The 23513-nt window shown below is 38.2% G+C and overlaps 1 protein-coding gene across 1 annotated transcript in view; it reads right to left on the reverse strand.

Moving 5' to 3' along the window:
• cblb (Cbl proto-oncogene B, E3 ubiquitin protein ligase) overlaps positions 1–23513 on the reverse strand; it is a 93328-nt gene that overhangs the window by 31959 nt on the left and 37856 nt on the right. Inside the window, exons 4-6 of the mRNA XM_079804835.1 lie at positions 13317–13463; positions 4544–4700; positions 2248–2369 (exon numbers count right to left, since the gene is read on the reverse strand). Coding sequence (XP_079660961.1) covers positions 2248–2369; positions 4544–4700; positions 13317–13463 — 426 coding nt within the window. The remainder of the gene's footprint in view (positions 1–2247; positions 2370–4543; positions 4701–13316; positions 13464–23513) is intronic.

A 23513-nucleotide genomic window follows, 5' to 3' on the forward strand; every position in this document is an offset into this window, starting at 1 on the left:
AGTAAACCAAATCATTTATGCCATTTATTCATTTAAGTGACTGTAAATAGTTGAGAAAGAACAACACACGAGTAATAGTATACTGGATCCGTGCAGTCGGTCTTAAAGTGACAGCATCCAAATTGACCTGCATTATTCTTGCTAATCAAACAACAACAACAACAACAACAACAACAACAACAAAAAGAGAAAATCTCTTACTGCTCTTGACTGAATCACTTTTGTAACTTTAATAAAGAATAAATGTGTTTTTAATGTACACAGTAAAGACTATACATTGTTTTTTTATATATATATTTGGTAACTTTATGTAGCATTTCTAGTGCTTTTCTGGTAGGTATATTTCACTTGTGTTTTTGTTCTATTGTAGTTTGTTTTCTTTGCTCTTTCTTCATCGTAGTTTATTTGTCTTCAGTAAGCTTGAGAGAATTTTTAGGCTAGTATTAGTTTTTTCAATTATATTGCAAATGGTTATAAGAATTATGAAATTTCAGTGGTATCAAAAATTTTTATATCATAAAAAACATTTAAAGCAAAAATTGCTATACAGTGATATATAGAGATAGATATAGATATAGATATATATATATATATATATATAGATATATATTATATATATATATATATATATATATATATATATATATATATATATATATATATATATATATATATATATATATATATATATATATATATATATATATATATATCATTAAATAAAATTACTCATATGGTGATATAAGATTTTGGTCATATCGCCCACTCCTAGGTCATAGGACAGCTTTGTGTGAGAAATAGAAAAATGTTGGTTATTTTTCACTGACCTCGTGAATTTGATTCATGACTAAGTCATAATAAACTGGTTTAGTGAACTGGATCAAGCAATCCATCAAAAACCGAGTTAAACATTTTTCATAAACTGGAATTTGAACTAATGGCTTGAATTGCTTCGATTCATGAACAAATAATTTAGACTGGTTTTGTGAACTGGATCAAGCAGTTTATTAAAAAGAACCTTGTCAAAAGAATTATTTGGTCATGAATCATACATTGCTATTTCCCTCAGGAACATGCCATGTAGACCTACAGGACAGATGTCAAGGTTTTCAGTAAATAATGACTTCGATTTCCGTATGTTCATCACACAAAATTAAGTTCAGAAGACCCCTTTCATAACACTTTTGGCTCAGTCATCATTTACTTTCATCTGACAAGAGCTTCCAGCCATTAGTGCTTGTTTCTTGAGGTAATTTAACTTCCTATGCACTGTGACACTGGGCAGACACGGGTCCTGGTAGGCCGAGAGCAAAGGTTCAACGTGGATGAGAATCTGGGAATCGATTGTCAGAGGAATCAAGCGAAGTCACCATTACCCTCAGAGCCATCACACACAAAAACACACAGATCATAAAAAGCTCTTGAGCTGAGGCAGCGAGTGTGTGTTTCCTGATATAAATACAACATCCAGCGTGTCAAAAGGCCGATTTTGCCAGGTGACTGTTGCGGGTAGAAACTCAGCGTGAAACACATATAGTTCCCTTGGGTGCCGCCAAGACCTTCTCTAACCGCACACACACAGCTGCTGCTCCTCTTCAGTAGATTGGTATTTGCATCCAGTTCTGCGCGACCACCCACCGTCCTTTGCTTCTGTCTGTTTGTTTAGCCACATCTCTCCAACCCACATCAGCCATTTAAAAAGGCCCATCTTCCTGGTGAAAATCAAACAGGAGGTGTCCTTTCCCATAAAGTTTCTTATTTTATGGCCTTGCTATTATCTTGCTGTTGCATTAAACGACTCTAACCAGTGTGTAATCGCGCCTGCCGTCTGGCTCTGGACCTCGGAGTTGTTTCAGCACAGATGCGATGCTGTTTCTCTAATCAGCTAATCCAAACAGACTGGATTTAACTACCGCTGTCTCCCTACGGCATGCACCCTTGGCATACCGGTATGGTCCAATCTGGGTTACCAATGCAAAGGTTATGAGTTCATTTCCAGATTACGTTGATCCTAGATCCTAGAAGCAGTGCATGCTAAATAACAAACAAGAGTCGGCGAGGGCATGAGCACAGACAAAGAGACTCCTGTAATAAGCGAACATCTCCGCCTCGCCCACTTTCCCATGCAAGCGGGGTCGTCTGCCAGACTGGAGAAAAACAGCTGGCTGGCCCGACGCACCACGCAGCAGATGGTATGCCTATTACAGCCATCCAGTTACACACACACAGACATAGACAAGTCTGTACCTGCCAGGTTTGTTGATGTACTTCTGCAGACGTGCCTTCACTTCATCGTACGTCAGAAAGGCCATGTAGCCTGGGTGCGTGACTGCCAAAAAGTTCCAGTTCCTCAGGATTGAGCCCCATGGCTACAGGGAAGAGAAAAGGATTAGACAGAGAGGTAGTGAGTTTAGGAAATCCGTGATCCTTCAAATAGCATAGAAAACAGAAGTCAGACTGGAATGCGCCAGCATACGTTTCATTTTGACCATCATCGACCTCCCAGATGGTTACATCGAGACACACCAACCAACGCACCAACTAAACTAGGAATACTATTGTCCCTTGTAGCTGGACATACAACAGTTTACTCAAAAAGTATTTGAACACTTAAGAAAAAAATGTATGACTGCTCTATCTAATCAGTAAATCAGATTTGTATCTAAATTTAATTTAGTTGCATTTATTTTAAAAGAAACTCGGCACAGACACAAACCAAACATTTAACAAAAAGTGCTTTAGATTCTAAAATAATACAAATGCTGGCCAAAAGTCACCCACCAAATCACCCTTTATTCAAAAATTAATAAAAGATTTTATAAGCATGTTGCGTAATTGTGTTTTATTTGTAATTATGTAGTGAAACATGCCAAATTGTGCTTTTTCATGATTTATTAAAACTTATGTGGTTCAGATACAATACAATTTTGAGTTTCTATTTATTAAAACAATTTCCTTCATTGTATTAACTCAAATTTTTAATTTCAATGAACTCAAAATTAAGGCAACCAGGTTACTTACTTTTTTAAGTTAAACCCAAAACATTTTTTGACAGTGTACTGCTTTTGTTACACTTTTTTTGTGGGAACCAAATCACAGACTGGCTTATCCACCGGTCGCGCTATTGGCGGGTTTAACATGATGACGGAAGCGATGGGTCGTTGCCCGTTGATCATGCCTCTTGTGGTCTAATTGGTTGAAGGACTATCCAATTGCATACAGTGTCATTTGAATTATGCTCGTTTATCACGCCTCTTGTGGTCTGATAGGTTGAAGGACTATCCAATTGCGTACAGAGTCATTTAATTTATGCTCATTTATCACGCCGCTTGTGCTGTAGAAAATACATAGCAGACTCCCCAGACCAATGTTCAATCTTAAATTGAGCTTGGTCTGATGATAGCCAGACAAGTTAAACATACTAAATATATTTAAATATACATATTTATGTAATAATTATCTGAAGATAATTAAGGTTTTATAAAACCTATTTTATTACACATTTTCTGTAGATCTCGTAGTATCCCTTTATGGCCCCCAGAGAGCATTTTGATAACCCCTGACCTCTAATGCAATGATATTTAGACATTTTTTAAGACTGACTTAATGGTCCAATACTTTGTTTCTTTGTGCATTCTTATATAAACTCCTATTGACATGTCAGAACTAAATGAAAAACAGCTGGGACTCTTGATGCTGTGAATATGTGGTCAAACGAAAAAGTTTCCCTCTTTCCCATACAAGCTGACTGAACCAATCGAGACTTAAGCAATTTGCAGATATTCTGGAGAAGAGCTACAAAGAGACGTTTGGATGTTCAAATGAGCAGGGTGCAGTTTTGTTGGCTTTGGCTGTAAGGTAGCGGGGGTCGTGTGTGGTGATTCAGCCGGGGGAAGGTCACATGATGATTAGAAGCCGATAAAACTCCATATTGCTCACTGATTGACTCACACACATAAACAAATCCACGCTAATGAAATGATGTGGGTCCTTCCAACACATTTATGGGAATTTTAGTATTTCTTGCAGCAAAAGCTCGAGTAGGTAGACAAAAAGTGGGCGTTTTGCAACTGATATACGCAATAGTGCTTGTGCAAACACAGGTTTTTAAGCATGTGTGTGTTGTGGTTAAAGATGAGGTGTGTTTTTCTAAGGGATTCCTCTGCATTAAACAAACCTCCCACTCAACACTCATTTACAGAGGTGATCCCCAGTGTTAGCACTATTTTCCATCGGTGCGCGGAGACGTGATGACTACAAAACATTGAGACGTGTTTGATGTTTTCAATTTAATCGTGGTTATCTGTGACACATCTATGTAGAAGGTTTCTCCACGGAATGAGTAGATCAACCCACGCTGGAGAGATAGAAAAACAAGGGTGATCCTTCTGTATCGATTTCGTTATTAAGATTAGCTATTTTCAGAAAGTAGTTGACATTTAAATGCTAGCTTAAATGCAGGTCTAACACGTTTGTCGTGGTGAGACATTGAGATAAATGGCTTTGGATGGGATTGTGGGTGGTGAGGGGTTCATGGGGTTACCTGAAAAAGACGAGTGAAGATGTCAAACTCAAAGACAGAGATATAGTCATTGCAGGTGAGGTCGATGGTAGATTTCAGAGCCATGGCCTCCAACCCGGAGCTGATGGGGTGCACGTCGTGAAGGCACTGCCGGAACATTTTCCATGACACTATTGTCCTGGAACCACACGAAACACACAAATGCGCACTGGGATTAGACTTGTGTAAATCCTTCTCGAAATGCATCCAGTTGCTTTGGGCTATAAACACATGCATCAGACATCAAATCCTTCACTGGCCTGAGAAAACATTGAAGTACTAGATATTTCTGAAGAAAATGTGAGTGTGTTGCCATGACACGTCAAAGCAATGTATAAATGCAGTGAAAAGATTTTCAAAACAAAATTTTACACTGGGAGTCCATGGGTTAGCTGCGAGTCTGAGGGTTCCTCAAACTGTACAAATCCCACACATTAGAGAACATTCTGTCTTTAAAAACGACATATTCACCAGAATGACTAAGAATGCAAGTTCTTATACTGTATCCGTGTCTATGACTGTAAACGTGCTGTAAAAATGTCGTATACGTTCCCCTGGTGGTCTATGACAGCCACAAAATGGAGGTTGTGAGGTAAATAGCAGAGCGTGTGGAGAAAAGTGCCACCCACACACTGCTTCGACTTCTCTAAAGAACGGTTTCATAAACACTGACCGTCACAAATTGACCGGTTAACACTTTCAGACACAAACATGCACTCAGGAGGAGAAAAAGAAAAGACAAAGCAGAACGGTGGCTTAAGCCTGTTCTCTTTTCTTGGTTCGCAAAAAATAATAATAAATCACTTCGGGCAAATGGCACGTCATATTGTTCCTTCAGGTGAGACAAGAAAACAGGATCTACTGCTCTTCGTTTTAACAACCTGACAGTGTCAGGCACCCTGAGAGAGCATTACCCATCATTCTAAGATTGCTTTGGGACCAAAACCAGAAAGTTTCTGGTTTTGCAAGTAGCCTGAGTCTGTCAGGAAATGAAACTATTTATGGATTAAAATAGTTATGCGGGACTGAGGATCAGAGCCTGTTAATCAGGGCAATAAAGAGACAATGGCGTGGAAGATCCACACTGAATCAGACAGACCAGCAGGTTAATGAGGAAACATCAGCTCTGCAGATTCTTATTAGAGAGGGCAGTGGCCTGCTGGCTAAGTCTCAACACATTCAGAAACCTTTCTTACACACATGCTTAACCCATTATATAAATGACAACTTCTTGGCTTCTATTGCCCTTAAATAAAAGTTATTAAATTAATTATTAACAATACAACATTACACTTCCCTTCCTATGACTCACTGGAAGACGTGATTCTGATTACAGTTTTTCCTGTATTTTTTTGAACAAATAAATGCAGCCTTGGTGAGCATGGAAAGACAAAACGATGTTTTAAAAATCTGACGACACTTTAAAAGGTGCTGTGCAATTTTTTCGTGCTAAAATATCCTAAGTTTAAAGTGCTACTATTATGGTTTTATGGAATATTCCCTTCCATGTCGTTTGTGAGTTGTAAAGTTGAAAGCGCTCTATACATAAAGTTATTGTCTCCCATAAGAAAGAATCGACTCTGAACCGCCTAAACGAGTCGTTTGTAACTCGAATCCCACTGCGTGACGGTTCTACGTCACAAGAAAATACATGTGCATAATGACCGTCTATGTTGTACGTCACAATAACTTGTCCCGCCCTCAAACACGTCAACACCTTGCTCTTGAAAGATGGATCAGTACACAGTTTATTTGGACCAGCTTGCTCATCAGACTCACAATCTGCAAGTATGAATAATTATTGATGTATATATTTTCCACCGGGTGTTCAAAATACATTGTTTCGTGTTTTATATTCTGTAAGTTTTCGGCTAACTCAGGTTATTACTGTCTTACTGAAATACTTCAGCTGTGGGCCCCTTTTACCTAAAACTTTGTGTATTAATTGCTGTCGTTCTTACAAATTTGAGTAAAGATAAAGGATGGAGATTTGTTTTATAAACTTTAATGTTACATCAGTCATTCACATTAGTGCTTGGCTAACATATGCACCATTATTGACAGTTTCCGCATGTACACCGCAATTACGGAGAAAAATACACAAGGGTTTTTAGATGGACATACTCTTGTTAATGCTGATGGTGAGGAATTACAGCTGCAACATCTCATAATGTACCTCAAAATGTGTAGCGTATCACTGAGAAACGTCCTGCTCAAGTCGTCTTTGTGATCGAGGTTCAGGTTGGATAACTAGTTCTTCCAATGTTTCATCACCGGACTTGGATTGATATGGTAAAACCATATCGTTACGGTCTTTCCAGTGTGTGCAATCGCTTTAGGAAGCCTGCGAATGGAGCTGAAGTTCAGTTATGGTAATGGACGTTTAGCTTTTGAAATGCGCTGTAAGCGGTAGACCAATCACAACAGACTCGCAGAAAGGAGGGATTTAGAGAGACTGATTCATCCGTCGAGTAGTTTGAGAATCATTGAAAAATGTGGTAAAATGCAATGTATATTATGAGAAAATTTGATGCATGTAAACCTGTTGTAGGAGACCCCCCCAATCAAAATGAGTTATACGGGGCACTTTAACTAAATGTAGAGACAACTAGAAGTCATTTGGTAGGCTATCATCTCCGCCCGCATTCAAACTCATTTCCACCACGTCACGAGTTCTGTGCATTATGCATCTTCAGCATGATTAAACTGCAGTTTAGCATGGAATTTTCCCAGAGCAAAATCATGTTTTGCATATGTATTTATCAGCAGCCACAGCGGAACAGCGCAAAAGTGCTGATGCATCGCCAGGAATAAGGAAACTCACTCTGGCCTCCGACACACTTGCTAAGCGTCGGTCAGTGCGGTTAAGAAAACAATGAATCAATCTGGTGGGTTTACTGGAGGGTAGACAAATAAAAGCTTGCCTCGTAAATATCAATACATTTCCCATATGGGGCGTTACAAGAAATTTCTCTGGAGCATTATCCCCCTTAAACCGGTCTCTGATGCACTTCACGAAGCTGGACGGAAGAGCTGAGCTTGGTTCTGTGAAGAAAGACGAGATCTAGTTTACTTACATGTATTAGAATAGCTGACCTCTTAATTAAAGATGACTTTTTAATGGGCTGAGGGCATCTCTCAGTGGACGACATAAAAGGAGGCTCATTAAGGACCCTGTCCTTGCCAATTACTGATCCAGGACAGGTAGAGACACACATAATACCATTATGCCAATAAATAAATGAGTGAAGGGGTGGAGACCCAGAGCGAGGCAGGTCACGAGGCAGATTTCTGAATCCATTTAAAGGCTCCAAAAAGCCTCCGCAAAGCCATGTTGTGCGTTAAGAGAAACAAATTGGGTAAAATTCACAATCGGAGTGCCTGCTCTAGGGCGATTCGGTTGTGTGATAATCCCCGTGCTATCAGACTAAAATCAGCGAGTGCATTATTTTAATTCACTAAACAGCTGCCGCCAGACTAAGACAGAAAACAGGCAGCTCAGTCGGTGGCCTTCAGTGTTGCCACTGGATACTGTGCTCCTATTGGCCCGTGGCCACTTACCGCATTTAAACGAGAGTTTAAAGCGGATTTGAGTCTCGGTGGACAGAAGGGAGTTTAATAAGAAAAATTAGCTTGAAAACAAATCTCTCCTCAACCCGTCAGTCAGTGAAACAGCAGGACATTTATATGAACTGATAATGAGGAAACGCTGAGCAAGACTTCCTGCTGCTACTGCAGAGGAAAATGTAGATGCCCTTTTTTTTCCTCCTTATATCATCTGTGTATCAAATACCCACAATGCATCTGCATCTGGTCGGGGTTAGTCTATACATCATTTAGTCTATGCTAAACCTTTCTGAAGACAGAACTGAAACTGGTCTGAGAACGGTGTTCGGATGAGAGAGGGGGAGGCAACCTCACATATATTCCATTCTCTCTCGTTCCTCTGAGTAAAAGCATTATATTCCATTATCAAGAGGCACACACACAGAGAGAGAGAGAGAGAGAGAGAGAGAGAGAGAGAGAGAGAGAGAGAGAGAGAGAGAGAGAGAGAGAGAGAGAGAGAGAGAGAAAACATATAAGGCCTGATATTATCTTTCTAGTCTTAGAGCATTCTGACCTGAGAGATGAATTACTGCAGTGACAACACAACAGTCTTGTTTTCGGTCTAGTGAACGGGTATAAAAACACACAGTCAGCCGGGTCCAAAAGTCTGAGATCACAAACTACAAACGCTTCAATTTTGACTTTTCCCCCCGAAGGCTAATTTTTTATAATTTATCCAAAAATACCTTAAATATGGAAGTCAATTAATTCACCTCTTCCATGATAAGCATGTTTTTTAGTTCTTGAATTCTAATAACATTTTTATATTTTTTGGGGGGTGATTATTTGATTGTTATTGGTAACACTTTAGAATAATGGTAATTAGTTAACATTAGTTAATGTATTAACTAACATAAACTAACCATGAGCAGTACATTTGTTACTGTTTTTGTTCATCTTTGTTAACGTTAGTTAATATAAATCCAGCGGATCATGGTTTGTTCATGTTAGTTCACACTGCATTAACTAATGTTAACAAGATTTGAATAATGCATTAATAAAATGTTGAAATTAACATTAACAAAGATTAATAAACGCTTTATAAGTGCAGTTCATTATTAGTTCATGTTAACTAATGTTAACTAATGACCATTATTCTTAAGTGTTACCGTTATTACTTATAAAAACAAAAGTTTATATGATAATCTACCGTTCAAATGTTTGGGTCCAGTACGTTGTTGAAAGAATTCTCTTATGCGCATCAAGGCTGCATTTATTTGATCAAAAATAGTCTTTAATGTCACATGATACTTCAGAAATCATTTTAATTGGCTGCTTTGGTGCTCAGGAAACATTTCTTATATTATCAATGTTGAAAAATTTAACCATTACATTATATTATCAATGTAGAATGCATTTTAATATTTTTGTGGAAAATGTTTTTTTCAGGATTCTTTGATGAATAAAATGTTCAAAAGAACAGCATTTATTTGAAATGGAAATATTTTGTCACATCATAAATGTCTTCACTGTCACTGTCGCTGGGCGGTATGGCCAAAAATGTATATCATGGTATTTTTCTAAATGATACCGGTTTCGCTGTATATGACGGTATATTTCCCCCATGCATGACCGGGACATTTACCACATTTTCTACTGATTGAGAGAGGAAATACTGCAGTAGATTGACTAAAAGAATACCGTAGAAAAATTCCACTCTAGAATTAATACAGGTTTGCAAAGCCCCACAAAATGATCCTGTGGGGAGACAACAACCAATAATAGCACTAGTCTCTGAACAAATTACACACGTCAGTTTAACACAGAAAGAATTAAGTTACTTTTTTGCCCATTCTTCTTAGAATATTCTGTCTACATCATTGTCTTCTGTGTATCAGAATAATCCATCGTGTCATCGCGTTGATGATAGGTAGTATCAGTGTCCTTATTTGCACATATATTTCATTTGAAGAAGACGTGATTAAATGTGCGCACATACATGGAGCTGGTACATGTTTAGGGCACTAGAGTATATGAAATTTGTCCATAAAAAAACTTAAACGCACTCACTCCGGTCTGTATCTGATCTATATCCATGTGGTGAGCGTTGTTAAACTCATTGACGCATGTTTGAATTCTCCACTGTAATCATACACTCTAAAAAATGCTGGGTTAAAAATTACCCAAGTTGGGTTGAAAATGGACTAACCCAGCAATTGGGTTGTTTTAACCCAGCGGTTGGGTTAAATGTTTGCTTAAAACAACCCAATTGCTGGGTTAGTCCATTTTCAACCCAACTTGGGTTATTTTTAACCCAGCCTTTTTTAGAGTGTAGGCTGTAATGTGATCTCAGCAGTGCCCTCACTACAGTGCAACAGTGAAACGGGACCACTCTCAAACAGTCACGCTACGCTCTGAACGTAGTTTAAGCGGCATACACCAGTATTCCGGTATAATAAAAATTCATATCATTATCAAAATAAACACTGGTATTCGGTATGAACCGGTATACCGCCCAACACTACTGTCACTTTTTATCAATTTAATGTGACCTTGCTGAATAAAATTTCTTTCCACAAAATATTTTTTTTATTTGCAGCCTTATTTGCTACTAGGATAAAACTATTTCAATACACATTACAATTTTCGTAGTTAAAAGGCAGTTTTTTGAGCCCGTAAGTTACGATTCGCGACTTTGTAGCGTTCCAGGCAAAGTGACACCAAACCAAAGCATGATGGACCGTACAGGGCATATGCTCATTTACAATAATTTCTATCGCCAAATGTGCTTACTCCTTGCTTATTGGAGGGAAACGAAGGAGGAAAAAATGGTGCATAAGGCAAGAGAAGCTGTTATACCTTTTATTTTACGTTATGACTTTCATAAACACAGCATCCGTAAGGGCTGCCATTGTTTTTCCGCGGGCTATGTGACGTCAGAGCTCGTAACTGGGAGTACATTGATCTAGTACAGAGTTCACGGGTGGGAAGTCACGGGTTTGACTGCCGTTCCAGTGCACTTTCGCGGGTAGGAGGTTGGAAAAACACAGGTTATGGGTTGCCTGGAACGCAGCATAAGACCTCCACAAGTTTGTAACCAACTTGGAAGCAAGAACGTCGGACAAAGAGTTCACTTGATTATTGTCACTAATTTACTTATTTGATTGCAGACCTAGAAATCTGAAATGTTTCTTCATTCCAACTTTTCAAAATCCTCAAACCAGGATTTTCCACCAAGACTTTTAGAAACAGCTGTACGTGTTAAATGTACAGTATCTCAAAATACAAAAACATGCACAGACATGCTTATATAGATTTGCTGTGTAACAACTGTAACTCTGAAAGCTACAGATCTGAGCTCTAGTGCTCGCTGGATTGATGGCATAAGGATGCTGAGCTTTCTATTTCCATACACAGAGAGAGAGAGAAACGGAGATAGAAGAGCTAAAGGAAGGCCGCTCTGTTTCTCGTATCAATGACTCATGCACACTTCCTCTGTACAGAGCGGGAAGTAGACCTTTATAATAATCTATAATATATCAGAGCGGTAACTAGATACACACTAGAGACTCCTCCAGTCTTTCCCATCTCTCTCTCTCTCTCTCTCATCTGTGTATCCGTGCACACATTCACACTTCCTTTAACCCTCCGATTTGCTGGATTAAACAGAAGATAACATGCAGCAGCAGCAGAAATTGCAAATGAATTAAACATTACAAACGGACGACACCTCTTAAAGATCTAAAGATCTGCGCTCAGGCGATGTGTCTGAGCGTTGCGCTTGGAATGTAAATCATCTTAATTCCAAATTATTGCTTCATTTTTTTTCTCCTATCAGGAGAAGCAATTAAAATGACAGAAAGAATAACTCCTCAAACAAATGTATATAATTAAAATGTATATAATTAAATTTAAATTAAAGTTCAAAGCAACGCACCAGAGAAAAAAAACTGAATAGTCGACTAAATCACCACGTACTTGAGTATTAAAAAAACTGAATACAATCAAAAAGATATTTGTAATGCCATTAAAAAATAAAATATAATAAATAATAATATATAAAAACAAAAATATACTATAATTAATAATATAATTAATATACTATAATTAATAATTTAATACAATACAATACAATACAATACAATATAATTAATATAATTAATATAATATAATATAATATAATATAATATAATATAATATAATATAATATAATATAATATAATATAATATAATATAATATAATATAATATAATATAATATAATATAATGTTTCTTAACTTTTTGATGCCAGTTATATATTTTCTTTTTTTCGGTGGATAATTTATAAAAGCATAAATTTTTAATATGTTCAAAATATTTTCTGGCAATGTTCTGGCCTCTGAATAAAACCTTTGAAGATGTTTTTCTCTGAGGACATTGTGAGCTTTCATGCTTTTTTACTGTATTACTACTATATTATTCTCTGGAAATCATTTAGTTTCTATTAAGTATTAAGTTGTTAGAGTCCTGTGAAATTGTAAACCTGAAGAAAAACATAAAACTAAACAGAATTAAAAATGATTTACATTACATGATTTATGACTAATCTTTAGAACACAATAATAAAACAAGGAAAAAATGACATTATTCGAGTTTAATTCTATTTACTATTATTTTCTTTTACTGTGGACCACCTAGAACTTCCTGGGGATTCCCGTATCCCAGTTTGAAAACTCCTGAACTAGCCAATCTTGCTAATCCACTAGCATGAACTGCCACAATGTTATCTGCTCTATCTATATTTATATGCTGACAGAACAGCAAAACACTGAAACTCTGCCCAGCAAACAAGCCCAGGCTGGTCAAGTTGTCTGAGAAAACTCATATTCCAGAATTAAGCCAGAGGCAGAAGACCCTTAATGCTCTCTATTAGCCTGAAAAAAAATCAGCAAACCAGTGACCTTCACCTCAAAACGCTGACTAGAGCAGTTAGGAAAGGCATCATCGTGTCTGGTTTAGTGTGCAGATGTATGCTAAATCACAGGGCTGACTCAAGAGCAGCACTCCAACACATGACCAGACAGTTCACCCCACTTACTCGCTGCTAAATGGAGGAGAGAAAAGGCATTTCTCCATGACAAAGAGTTTTAATTGATTGGAGCTGTAATGAAACACTGGAAAGATCACATCTGATTTGGCAGATGAATCTAGCAATGAGAAGAAAACTTACTTTTCGCCAAATGACCTTCTCCAAAAATCGGCGGCGTCTGCCTTAGTAATGCGGAATGTGTCTCCTTGGAACTGTCCACCTGGAAAGATGGCTTTAATCTCGGCCAACATGTGACTGAAGATCAGCGAGAGCTTGGTAAGGTTCCGCCTGCAAGAGAACGAGACAAACAAAGTGCATTAAACAGACAGAAAACCAGCAGTCAGTACAAGTGTACACACACACACACAGAGAAAAGTGAACTCTCAGCATTCTCTATAGAGCCAGTTTCTTGTCCTTGAGCTTGTCTGGAAGTTAATGTGCCGCACACGTCTCCCTTCAAACAGCACGAGGATACAGTGCAATCTGATGCACGCAGTCTGAAGGGCATGTCGTGGCCACAGCAGAAAACAAACACTCACTGGGCTCCGGCCAACAGAACAGAGATCTGCTTCTGAGGATGATGACTGACTGTCTATATCGTCACAAAACTGATTCATGAAATACTCCACTTGGGGGGAAAAAATATAAATGATCAGTAATAATAGTATTAGTATTGATTCTTTTTCTACCAAATACATTCTTCTAAAAATCGATTTTGTGACTATACAATTCCTTTGCGATTCAGACTTATCTTCTTTATATATATAATATAATATAATATAATATAATATAATATAATATAATATAATATAATATAATATAATATATTGTATTATATTATATTATATTATATTATATTATATTATATTATATTATATTATATTATATTATATTATATTATATTATATTATATTATATTATATTATATTATAATATAATATAATATAATATAATATAATATAATATAATATAATATAATATAATATAATATAATTAATATAATATAATATAATATAATATAATATATATGCGCAAATATATACTTTTACTTTTTGTAAGTAAAATATTCTATTCTATTCTAAATGATGATGATAATAATAATATTTGAATTATAAAAAGTTAAAATTCCAAATTATCAATATTATTAAAACTTCTTATATATATGAATATCTATAAATATATATAAAAAGTCTGAATCGCAAAGTAATTGTATATTGACAAAATCGATTTTTGAAAAAATTTAGTTTGTAGGGTGAAAAAAAAATCTATAATCCTAAAAAGTTGTAATAATTTAGAACATTTGGGATTTTTACTTTTTATATGTAAAAAAAAAAACTATTCTATTCATAATAGTAATAATATTATCGCCATTATATTTTTATTATAAAATGAATAATAAATATTTTAATTTTAAAATATATAGCATTAGTTATACAGTATATTTTATATTTATTAGTTATATATATATAACAAACTACATTAGTTAACATTAACTAAAAATGAACTGCACTTCTACAGCATTTATTAAACTTAAATAATTGATCAAATAAACTTATCAAAAACAGTATAACAAATGCATTGCTCATGGTAGTTCATGTTAGTTAATACATTAACTAATGTAAACAAATTAAACATTGTGAAGTGTTACCATTTTCTCTATAGAAAAATCTATTTATTTAAATTCATTATTCATATAACTTCTCATATTTGTATAAATATGAATATAATACAATAAACAAAATAAATAAATGAGTTTTATTTGTTCCCATTGTGTCAGTCGCAATGCTCATGGGATTATAGATCATATAGTTCATATATCACTGAGTGTGGGATGCAGATAATAATGTCTGACTCTCAAACTAATTGTTCTTTTGATTGAATGTTTGTATGGAATTGTTTAAACAAGAAGGCTCAAAACACTTAATTCCATTAATCATGCCACTCTTTCATATATCCTTTGCTTTAAAACTTGTAGTACTTCTCCCAAGTGTTACGTTAACCTTGAGCATCTTTACTTTTACTCACACATACGGAGTCATTTGTAAAACACTCCTGTAGACATGCAGACAAATATAATGAGCTAAACCATCATAGGTACCACACAAGTCATTGATATTTTCAAAGTGACTTTTCCCATAATGCCTTGTGGCTGGCAGAAAGTGACTCCAGCCCTCAGGGGCTTGTCCCCTTCCTCCCCCTGTGCTGTCCTCCTGTGGGATTAGAGCGGGCAGATAACCCACCTTTCAGAACAACCTTTCAGGTGGCACTCAATTACGCCAGGCCACTCAGCCCGAGGGAGGTCGAGAGGAACCGGGCTGCAAGCGGTAGATAACTAGCCCCTCTGAGGCACAACAAACACACACACAAACCTTCAGGATTCACAGGGGAATTTTGTGAAGCTGCAATTGGGCACCTGGAGCTCCCGGGAGCATTGTCGAAATTCGCCCCGACCGTCTTCCTCGGCACAAAATTTTTTTCATTGGCATCAGACCCGATTTCACATTTGCATTTCTTGTCTAAATCTGGCTGTATTTAGAGACCCATTAATTAGTGTGCTACATTAGCGTAGCTTCCTGTCAAAACATAACTGTGACAAGGCAATTTGCACGTTAGCAGCGATGCAGAACTGGCGAGAGAGGGGAGAAACTGGCAGATGAGAACCGGGGGTCAAATACGAGGTGTATTTTACTTCAGAATCTTGATTATACAGAGTTGTTATGAAGCTCTTGTCATAATCAAGGCCGCATTTAAACCGTTTAAACTGTCAGCGATTAACCGGTGTGAAAAACTTTGTGGTGTTCACTTTAGATATAGCAATAAAACTCTTTTCAGCATAACTTAGCCGAGGGGATCCTTGTATTTCTTTATAAGTCTCTGATGAACCCACCGGAGAACATTTCTCTCCATAAACTTCAGTTCAGTTAATACCTCCTCCAAGTCTTCAAGTTTTCAATATGGTGAGTCACCGCTCATTTTATCACCCCATTTAATGCAGTAATACTGAAACTAGTGAGGAACTCATATATATTCAGTGTCAGCCTGGAACAAGGCAAGACCGACTGGGATGACTCTGGGCTTGCTTTTTTAATCATAAAAATAATATACACACACACTACCATTCAAATGTTTGGGGTTAGTAAGATTTTGTTTTACATCGTCTTTTGAAAGAAATGTATATGTTTCTTCTGTTCTTCTGCAAGGACGTAATAAATTGATCAGCAACAGTAAAGATTGTTAAAATGTTACAAAATAGTTTTATTTCCAATAAAATATGATATACACCGATCAGGTATATATATCAGGTATAACATTATGACCACCTTCTTAATATTGTGTAGGACCCCTTTTGCTGCCAAAACAGCCCTGACCCGTTGAGGCATGGACTCCACTAGACCCAAGATGTTAGCAGCAGATCCTTTAAGCCCTGTAAGTTGTGAGGTGGGGCCTCCATGGATCGTACTTGTTTGTTCAGCACATCCCACAGATGCTCGATTGGATTGAGATCTGGGGAATTTGGAGGCAAGTCAACACCTCAAACTCGTGCTTCTCAAACCATTTCTGAACCATTTTTGCCATTTTAGCCACAGCCACCTAGAAATACCGTTTCCATGAAAGGGTGTACATGATCTGCAACAATGCTTAGGTAGGTGGTACGTGTCAAAGTAACATCCACATGGATGGCAGAACCCAAGGTTTCCCAGCAGAACATTGCCCAAAGCATCACACTGCCTCCGCCGGCTTGCCTTATTCCCATAGTGCATCTTGGTGCCATGTGTTCCCCTGTCCACCACCACAAGTGTTGTAATTATATATTACTACAACAAGATTTAATTTCTACTGTTAATGAAATGTTGGTAGGCTACATGGTTTTCACTTTGAGATGGATAGGCTACAGGTTATTTTTATGGTATGCCAAAAAGTACATTTCACCAGTATTTACTAGGGGTAGCACGGTTCACAAAACCCATGGTTCGGTTCGTATCACGGTTTTAGGGTCACGGTTTTAGGTTGTTTTTAATCGTTAACACTCCAGAAATTTACTTCAGCATATGATATATATAGCTTAATCATCCACAATTTAGGATACAGTATTAAAAATGTGTTATATCAAAACACAACACTGCCAGAAGTTTTTGCCCAAACTTCAAAGGCATGTTTAAATTATTAAAACTAGAAGCATATCTTAACTTTTAAATATTACATTTATCATGTGAACTACTTATATACAACATGTTATATATGCATGTGTGTATGAGACAGAGGGGAACACGGTCGCATTTGCAGCAGATATATGCTGCCCATCATAAATCAAAGCATGAGACAGACAGGGGTCGGAGGAGAACACCGGAAAAATGTGACAGAATGGACAGTATTTGTCTGTATTTGCAATACACGAGCCGCGGTTCAGCTGCGCGAGACAAACACTGCCAGTGTGTGTATGCGCAACGGGCTCTCCAGACTGCATCTGCCCTGCCTGCTATACGACGCCGGCACATCCTCCAACTCCGAGCAGCCTTCCTTATCTCTCTCACTTGCTTTTCTACACGTGACGTGACCTGCAGCACTCCACTTTTACTTTACTGTATGTCCACACACACACACACACATGTTGGGTTTTCATGTTTTATGGGGACTTTCCATAGGCGTAATGGTTTTTATACCAAACTGTATTTTCTATCCCCCTACACTGCCCCTGCCCCTAAACCTACCCATCACAGGAAACATTCTGCATTTTTACATTTTCAAAAAACATCACTTAGTCTGATTTATAACACGTTTTCCTCATGGGGACCAAAAAATGTCCCCACAAGGACGAGGATTTCGGATATTGCCATCTTTGTGGGGACTTTGTTGTAGGGATTACCAGTCCCCACACACACACACACACACACACACACACACACACACCTCTTATTTTGCGCGAAAAGGACACCCACTGTCTTGAGGTAACATACGGGCACGAGGATACGGGCACGTCGAACCGCGCGACGCACACACTCCGAACCGAGACAAGCGAACCGAACGGTTCGTTTTTTTTCCATGTACCGTGGTGCCACCCCTAGTATTTATTATACTTTTTTAATAAAAAAATGTAAATAGGAATAAAAGTACAAAAGGTACATCTTGAAAAAGTGGGGGGTCGTCTTATCTGAACAATACGGTAATATAACATATGTTTTATGTATTTGTTTATCATTAATGTTGCAAATGTATTTTTTTACTACACATCGTCAAATAAAGATAGTAATGATAGAGATTCGAGTTTCACGAATAGTTAAGGAAAAGAGTCACTTAACAAACTGGCTCATAAGAGTCATTTGATCAGACTCCACAGATTCTCATTTGCATAGTCAAACTCACCTGATCACATGTCTGTAGAACATTTACACACATCTCTACTCTCTAACATCTGACATATCCATTACCAGCAAACAACATCCATCCCACATCAAACACGTCACACCTTCCGTCTTCATAACTATCACAGGAAAATTGGCGGCATGGTTCACACAGGAACTACATTATAATATTTCAACATCTATAACACTCAGAGTGTCACCATTACACGGATGAATCCTAGAGATGCCCATATGCTGACTGTTGAGCTCACAGCGATCATTTAAGCTTCAACACCTCTGACACACACCAGTTCCCAGCCATGTCCGTGAATCATTTAAACCCAATCCATGCGGTGCACACTGATAACATGTCACATGGTAACCACAAAAGCCAGGGAGAAGACAGCACACCTTTGAGGACACTGAGTGACGGATGCACAGAGAGAGCTAATCCTAGTACAGAGGCTTGTCCTGAGGTAGGAGAAATTGAATTCAAGACAGAACAATAATCTCGGCCTACAGGCAACTAACGTATGCTAATTCCCTCTGCGCTGCTGGGGCGGATGAGGTTTTTGTATGTGCCTCACCTCTTATCGAGAGGAGCGGGGGTGTGCTTGAACAGAGCCATTACTCCATAGGACACATCGCTACCTCACGCAACACCGCAGCTCATATGCAATATGGGATATGCAAAACATATATTGGGATATGCAAAACTACTCTGTAGTCTTCCTTTACAAAACAGCTACAAGTGCAAAATATATGTTGCCAGGGTGTTCTAGATGGTTGCTAGGAGGTTGCTAGTGTGTTCTGGGTGGTTCCTAAGTGGTCTGGACAGTTACTGGGTGTTTCAGGGAGTTGCCAGGGTGTTCTAGATGGTTGCTAATGTGTTCTGGGTGGTTCCTAAGTGGTCTGGACAGTTGCTATGTGTTCTGAGGGGTTGCTTGGGTGTTCTAGATGGTTGCTAGGAGGTTGCTAGTGTGTTCTGGGTGATTCCTAAGTGGTCTGGACAGTTACTGGGTGTTTCAGGGAGTTGCCAGGGTGTTCTAGATGGTTGCTAGGAGGTTGCTAGTGTGTTCTGGGTGGTTCCTAAGTGGTCTGGACAGTTACTGGGTGTTTCAGGGAGTTGCCAGGGTGTTCTAGATGGTTGCTAGGAGGTTGCTAGTGTGTTCTGGGTGGTTCCTAAGTGGTCTGGACAGTAGCTAGGAATTTTGGGGAGTTGCCATGGTGTTCTAGATGGTTGCTAGCGTGTCCTGGATGGTTCTTAAGTGGTCTGGACAGTTACTGGGTGTTTCAGGGAGTTGCCAGGGTGTTCTAGATGGTTGCTAGGAGGTTGCTAGTGTGTTCTGGGTGGTTCCTAAGTGGTCTGGACAGTAGCTAGGAGTTTTGGGGAGTTGCCATGGTGTTCTAGATGGTTGCTAGCGTGTCCTGGATGGTTCCTAAGTGGCCTGGACAGTTGCTAGGTGTTCTGAGGGGTTGCTTGGGTGTTCTAGACGGTTGCTAGGAGGTTGCTAGTGTGTTCTGGGTGGTTCCTAAGTGGTCTGGACAGTTGCTGGGTGTTTTGGGGAGTTACCAGGGTGTTCTAGATGGTTGCTAGTGTGTTCTGGGTGGTTCCTAAGTGGTCTGGACAGTTGCTAGGTGTTCTGAGGGGTTGCTTGGGCGATGACTGAAAGAACACAGGATATTCTTCAAGCTTGTTTCTCTTTATATTTGTGATTTCTCCTTAGTTCTAGGGTCAGATGCAACTAGTCACCACCGAGAAGCTATAGGTTGATGGGAATGGTTGTCAGTGGTGCATTGCTAAGTGGTTGCCAGCAATGTTCCCTCTTAGCTGCGCGCGTGCAGATAGAATAAAATGCAGCGCAGACGACAGACACAGATGCGAAATGTGGGGAGAAATCCATTTTATTGTAGTTTAAATGAGAAATAATTGCAGAGCTCTGTTTAACCGCTATAGAGTTAGTATCGCTATCGTGTTAGAACCGGTGGATGCGGTTTACAGGTTTCATAGAAAGACAATGTCATGTGTGAACAGCAGTGCGATCCTATTTGCGGTCCAAAGAGCTCAAAATGAGAGGCAACGAGAAACGCAAAGACATGTGAAATAAAACCTCATCATGTTTTAAAGAAGAGTGGCTTGATTAAGTGGTGGAAATAACAGATGATGGACACAGCACGGTAACAAAACAGACATTTACAGTTACACCCACCACAAGTGTAGTGTGCCAACTCTAAACACCAAAGTAACACACATCAGCTTAAATAGACGTGTCTGTGGTTTGGGTTTCAGTGATGTTTAGATAACTATAAAAAGAGTTCACATGTTCCTTTGAATATATTTAGCTATTAGATCTATTTAATTACTTCAGTTAGTTTTTTTTTAACAAATTGAAGAATTTAAATTGATATAATATACTATTAGTTTAAATACTTCCATTAGTTTTTTATATTATATTATAGGCTATTATAATTGTATTATATTGTAGGCTAAGCCTAATAAAGAATGCATCTCACAAGGGGATTGTTTAGGGATCCTTGCCATTAAAACGTTTGAAAACCCCTGCTATAGAAAATCTTCATCATAAGCAATAAACAAACATTTAATATCGATGGTTTTATGCTGCCTGTAGAACCATCTCAGTGTAACCGCTTAATTATTTTAATATTATATTATAAAGAATTGAACTGTCCTGGGGGAGATTTTAATAGTATTTCTTGGTAAAGAAGGCTACAGTTAACAGCACTGTAAAATGTGCTCAATTTAGGGGCTTCCGAATGAACTGTTTTTATTTTATCTTTTTATTTAATATATCACTAGTGAATATATCACTAATATATCAACGGTTAAATAAAATAGAAATGGCACATTAAAGTTAAAAGTTATAACTGCATGATGAAACCACGTTTTTGTGTGTGTTTACATACAATGTACAGGTAAAGAATGTTTTTTCTCAGGTGACCAAAATGTCCGCCCAATAGAGAAAAGTTTTGCTCAGCGAGAAAAGAAATTAGAGGGAACATTGGTTGCCAGGATGTTCTAGATGGTTGCTGAGAGGTTGCTATTGTGTTCTGGGTGGTTCCTAAGTGGTCTGGACAGTTGCTGGGTGTTTCGGGGAGTTGCCAGGGTGTTCTAGATTGTTGCTAGGAGATTGCTAGTGTTTTCTGGGTGGTTCCTAAGTGGTCTGGACAGTTGCTAGGAGTTCTGGGTGGTTGCTAGGGTGTTGTAGATAGCTGATCAGTGGTTGCTAGTGTGTTTTGGGTGGTTCCTAGTGGTCTGGACAGTTGCTAGGTGTTCTGAGGAGTTACTAGGGTGTTCTAGATGGTTGCTAGGGGATACTGGGTGGTGGGTTGATGGACACTCTGTGTGGTTGCCAGGTCTTGGGTGTTCTGGGTGGTTGCTAGGGTGTGCTATTTGGTTTCTGGGTGTCCTGGGTGGTTGCTAGGTCATTTCTAAGGTGTTTGGGTAGTACCTATGTGGTACCAGGGTGTTATGGATGCTTGCTACTGCTAGGTGATTTTTAATTGGTCTATATGACATTCTGGTCTCTAGACATAACTCTGCTCCCACCTTCAATTTTTAGAAAAGTAATAACACACATTTTCCCTCAACAAGCCACATGATATGAGGTATCAGTTATGTCTGTAATGCAGGATGACTAACAATACTGAATAATAATAGTAATGCTTGTCTGAGCCACTAATAAAATAGCCTGCACATTTGAGTCCGTTGAAGGGAAAGAAAGAGAAATAGTGACTCTCGTCTCACATAAGCACCATGTGACTGGTCTAAAGGCAGCATAAAGCCTAATCATTTCAGCCTTGCTCAAGTCATGTGAGACATATAGTGAACCTGTTGAACTTAAAAAGTAAGAATAATAAAAGCAGCAGTGACAGGAAACAAAACCATACAAAATTCAATTCAGCTTCGTTATTGCATTAGGCATGCTGCTCTACTACCAGGGCCTAAAATTAACACTTGCCAAGCGCCAAATAAGAGTAAAATTCAGTGTTGGCGAGTACATGAATGGTGTCAATTGCCAGTTAGCCGGTTCTTGTTTTTATGAATTCTAGTATTGCAACGTTGTGAGAATGTGATCGATGCTCGGGACAGTTGACATGCCAATGCTGCATCGTCATAAAAGTTTAAGCCTTGCCAATTGAAATATTTAAGCGAAAGAAGACGTGAAAGGGAACTCAATTCGTTACTTGCACGTTGTGGGAAGCTCTCGGTGCGCAACCATCCGAAGCGTGAGCATAGAAATCCAAGGCTCAGAAAGCGTGCAAATATGGAATTGCACACTCTTTCATGTATTCTTTGGCTTAAAAATGCCTGATTGGCGAGTTTCCTCGTTATGTCTTAAATGAACGTAAACAGTTGAGGAAAAAAAACGCATGTGTATCAGTATATTGGATCCGTGCATTTGGTCTTGACACAGACGGCAGCAGGAATATTAGGCTGTTGTCACTTCCTTTAAACAACAAAAGACAAACAAAAAATGACTCGCTGCCCTTGACAGAATAACTTTTGTAACCTTAATAAGGATTCATCTATATTTAATATAAAAAGTGAAGACTATGCAGAGTTATTTTACATTTGATTACTTTTGATTAATTTCTGTACTAGAAAATTGTGAATTTTCAGTTGTATCTGCCTGTTATGAGGGCTGGTAAAAAAACATTTATTGCCGGTAAATTTTCTTAAGTGACTGGCCATTGCCAGGTGTGGAAAGAGTTCGTTTTAGGCCCTGTCTACAACTATTCCCGCTGTTTCAAGACACTGCTGCCTAAGTGGCCAAACCAGAGAGTCAGACTTCCTTCCATCATCTCTATGAACTCTCCAAACCCTCAGTGCTTCCTGCGTGTGTTCTTTGGACCGGATGACTCCTGCCTTTCTGAATGAAACCCCATAAAACATCATATATAATTAGGAGACGGAGGATGACAGTGCGGTATTTGAACATAGATGATTTTATGGTAATTGCAGATAATGGTAGAGTGC

This window comes from Gobio gobio, assembly GCF_949357685.1.
Source record: "Gobio gobio genome assembly, chromosome: 22".
Classification (NCBI taxonomy): Eukaryota; Metazoa; Chordata; class Actinopteri; order Cypriniformes; family Gobionidae; genus Gobio; species Gobio gobio.